The 2661-nt window shown below is 48.9% G+C and overlaps 1 protein-coding gene across 1 annotated transcript in view; it reads right to left on the minus strand.

The window, feature by feature from the left end:
* AARS (alanyl-tRNA synthetase) overlaps positions 1–1859 on the minus strand; it is a 13350-nt gene extending 11491 nt beyond the window's left edge. The window contains exons 1-3 of the mRNA XM_010183932.1: positions 1653–1859; positions 820–1008; positions 47–192 (exon numbers count right to left, since the gene is read on the minus strand). Coding sequence (XP_010182234.1) covers positions 47–192; positions 820–1008; positions 1653–1796 — 479 coding nt within the window. The 5' untranslated portion in view covers positions 1797–1859. The remainder of the gene's footprint in view (positions 1–46; positions 193–819; positions 1009–1652) is intronic.
* Positions 1860–2661: the final 802 nt, after the last annotated feature.

The raw sequence follows: 2661 nt of genomic DNA on the forward strand, positions 1-2661 counted from the left end.
ACTTCTGCTCACCGAAACATGCACCTTCCTTGGTTAAAGGCCTTACCCCAAATTCAACCATATCTGCTTGCACTCCAGGTCTGGTTGCAGTCCTGCAGCTTCATTTCCACCAAAGTAAGTGACGTAGAGCCTTTCCGCAGGGATGCCAAACTCCTTGGTGAGAAGGTCCAGTGCAAGTTTACAAGCAAGTTCCTGCAGAAGGAAACATGAGGTCAGCAAGTGAATGCAAAGAGAATTTCTCAACATGCTGGCTACTGTAGGCATCAGCAGGTAAACAGCCAAAAACCTGAAACTTTTGGCATAAGGAAGAGGCAAACTAATACGTGCAGTGAACAGGGCACAAGAAACAACTCATATGACTTTCCAGATGCAATCAAGTTAATGCCTAGCAAGTTCACTGCCCCAGAAAAGCCTTTTAATCCTGCAGATACTCTGTATTCTTAACATCCTCTTTCTGATGTTGAAACCTACACTATCAAGCAGTTTGGGAAAGGACATCATTAATTTATGGCCACTTTTATTTGAAGGTCCATCATAGTCACAGAGCATGTGCAAGCCCCCACAGCTCCAGGGCAGCCACTAAAACCTCTGCCTGAAGACTCCAAACTGGTAGAGTTAATATAATCAGCTTTGTAAACCTTAATTAATTAATCTCAAAACACTCTACAGGGTTGGGGCAGCTTCCAAGCTCATTTATTCCAAAGGAGCCACACATACCTTAGGAACCTGTGCCAAGATATTATCTTTCCTCTTGGCACATGCTCTGCTGAGTTCACAGAGACAAGTAAAAGATTCAGAGCTGCACCTAGCCTATTTTACCTTGAAATAATCCCCAAAGGACCAGGAACCCAACATCTCAAAGAAGGTGTGGTGGTAGACATCTTTCCCGACATCATCCAGGTCATTGTGCTTGCCCCCTGCTCGAATGCACTTCTGAGTGTTGGTGGCTCTGTTCAGTTTAGCGAGCGGGTGTGAGGGGTCAACAGTATTGAGGAAGATGGGTTTGAACTGAGAGGAAAGAAAAAAGGGCAATTAAGAAATGCACTAAAAGCCTGTTTTCAAATGTTGGAAGCAACAGCGTTATCTATGTCATGATAGCACTAGCCTGGATGTACCCGAGGCGGCTTTCAGAAACAAGCCTGTTGTCTCCTGCATGCAAGGAGGCTGCAGCACTACCTATAACCTAGCACTCCAACACACACACGTGTTCCTGGAGCCCACCAAACCCCAGAACTTCCAAAGAGACTGAAAATAGCTAGATTCCTAGCTGACCAGAAAAAAATCAAGTAAGTGAAAACTGTGCGATCTCCAGCTGAGCCCTTCTGGCAGCTCAGCTCCAACCACTCTTTAAAGACACCATCAGTCATTTGTGCCAGGATTAGCTGTGGTCCAAAGGGTCAAGGGAGGGAGACTGGCAGTGTTCCTATCACTGCAGTCAGCCCAGCAGACACAGAAACCTCTCTCAGTGCTCCTGCCAATTGTGCCAGAGCACAGAGGACTACAGCAGATACACTAGTCACCTCTTTGTCAACAGCACGAAGACCAAGAAAACAACAATTTTCCACACAAACAGCTCTGCAAACACCTTCACAAGTTTCAGGTGCTACAGGATACATTCATAAGGATTACAGCACCAGAGTGGGGAATCCTACCTGATTCATACCAGCATTGGCAAAGAGCAGCGTGGGGTCATCCAGGGGGATTGTAGAAGAAGAGTGCACATAGGTATGCTTGTTTTCCTTGAAGAAGTCAATAAACCGCTGCCGGATCTGGCTAGCAGTCAGCATGGCTTCCATCTTGACGCTGCAAGCCACAGCTGTCCAAAGGATGCGGAGGGGAAAGCAGCAAGGCGTCGGTGCAGTCTGAAGAAGCAACAACAAACAAGGCTCTTACATGGTCTCAGCTCAAGCAATAACGTCAGGGTCTTTGCCTCCATCTACTGAAAGGGTGTCCCCGCACTGATCACTGTTCTCACCAACTCCTCAGTTTTACCATCAGTCTGACCCAAATGGTGCTGGCCCAACCCCAAACTTCCTCTCCCTCAAACTCCCCAATTTCTAGAGCTCAAGCTCAAGTCACCTGTTCTTTGAAAACACAAGTTTTTAAAATACCAAGTTCACCTGGATACTGAACTTAGAGGTTATGTCTGCCTTGCCAGTGACACAGGGGTGGGGGAGGATTGCTAATGCCTAAAATCATCTAGGGTGATTAAATCACAGCAATCACAGAATGACTGAGCTCAGAAATTACCTCTGAACACCACCTTGCTAACATTCCCCTTGCTGAGTCTACTGCAGGGATGCCTGGAAACCTTCCCTGAGAGGAACCGCATCCTCACGCACACCAGTGGCAGGTGACAACTCAGAGGTGAGCACGTCAACTATACTCCAACGCGTACAGAAAGATGTCCCCGGCCCACGGAGCACAATGCGGCTCTCCTGAGCGACAAGCTCCCAGCAGCCTGGGACGATGATTCCTCACACGAGTAAGGCCAGCGAGTCCTTGAAGGACGGGGGGACTCGGGGAGGGAAGGGATTCCCGGGCAGAAGCGGGCGTCTGCCCAGCCACCACCCGGTCTCAAGTGCCCAAGGGCACAGCGGGTGTCCGGCAGTCCTACCGCCGTGAGAGGCTCTCCACCACGGTAGGAGGGCTGCCGTGGTG

Source organism: Mesitornis unicolor, unplaced genomic scaffold (assembly GCF_000695765.1).
Source record: "Mesitornis unicolor isolate BGI_N332 unplaced genomic scaffold, ASM69576v1 scaffold42274, whole genome shotgun sequence".
Taxonomy (NCBI): domain Eukaryota; kingdom Metazoa; phylum Chordata; class Aves; order Mesitornithiformes; family Mesitornithidae; genus Mesitornis; species Mesitornis unicolor.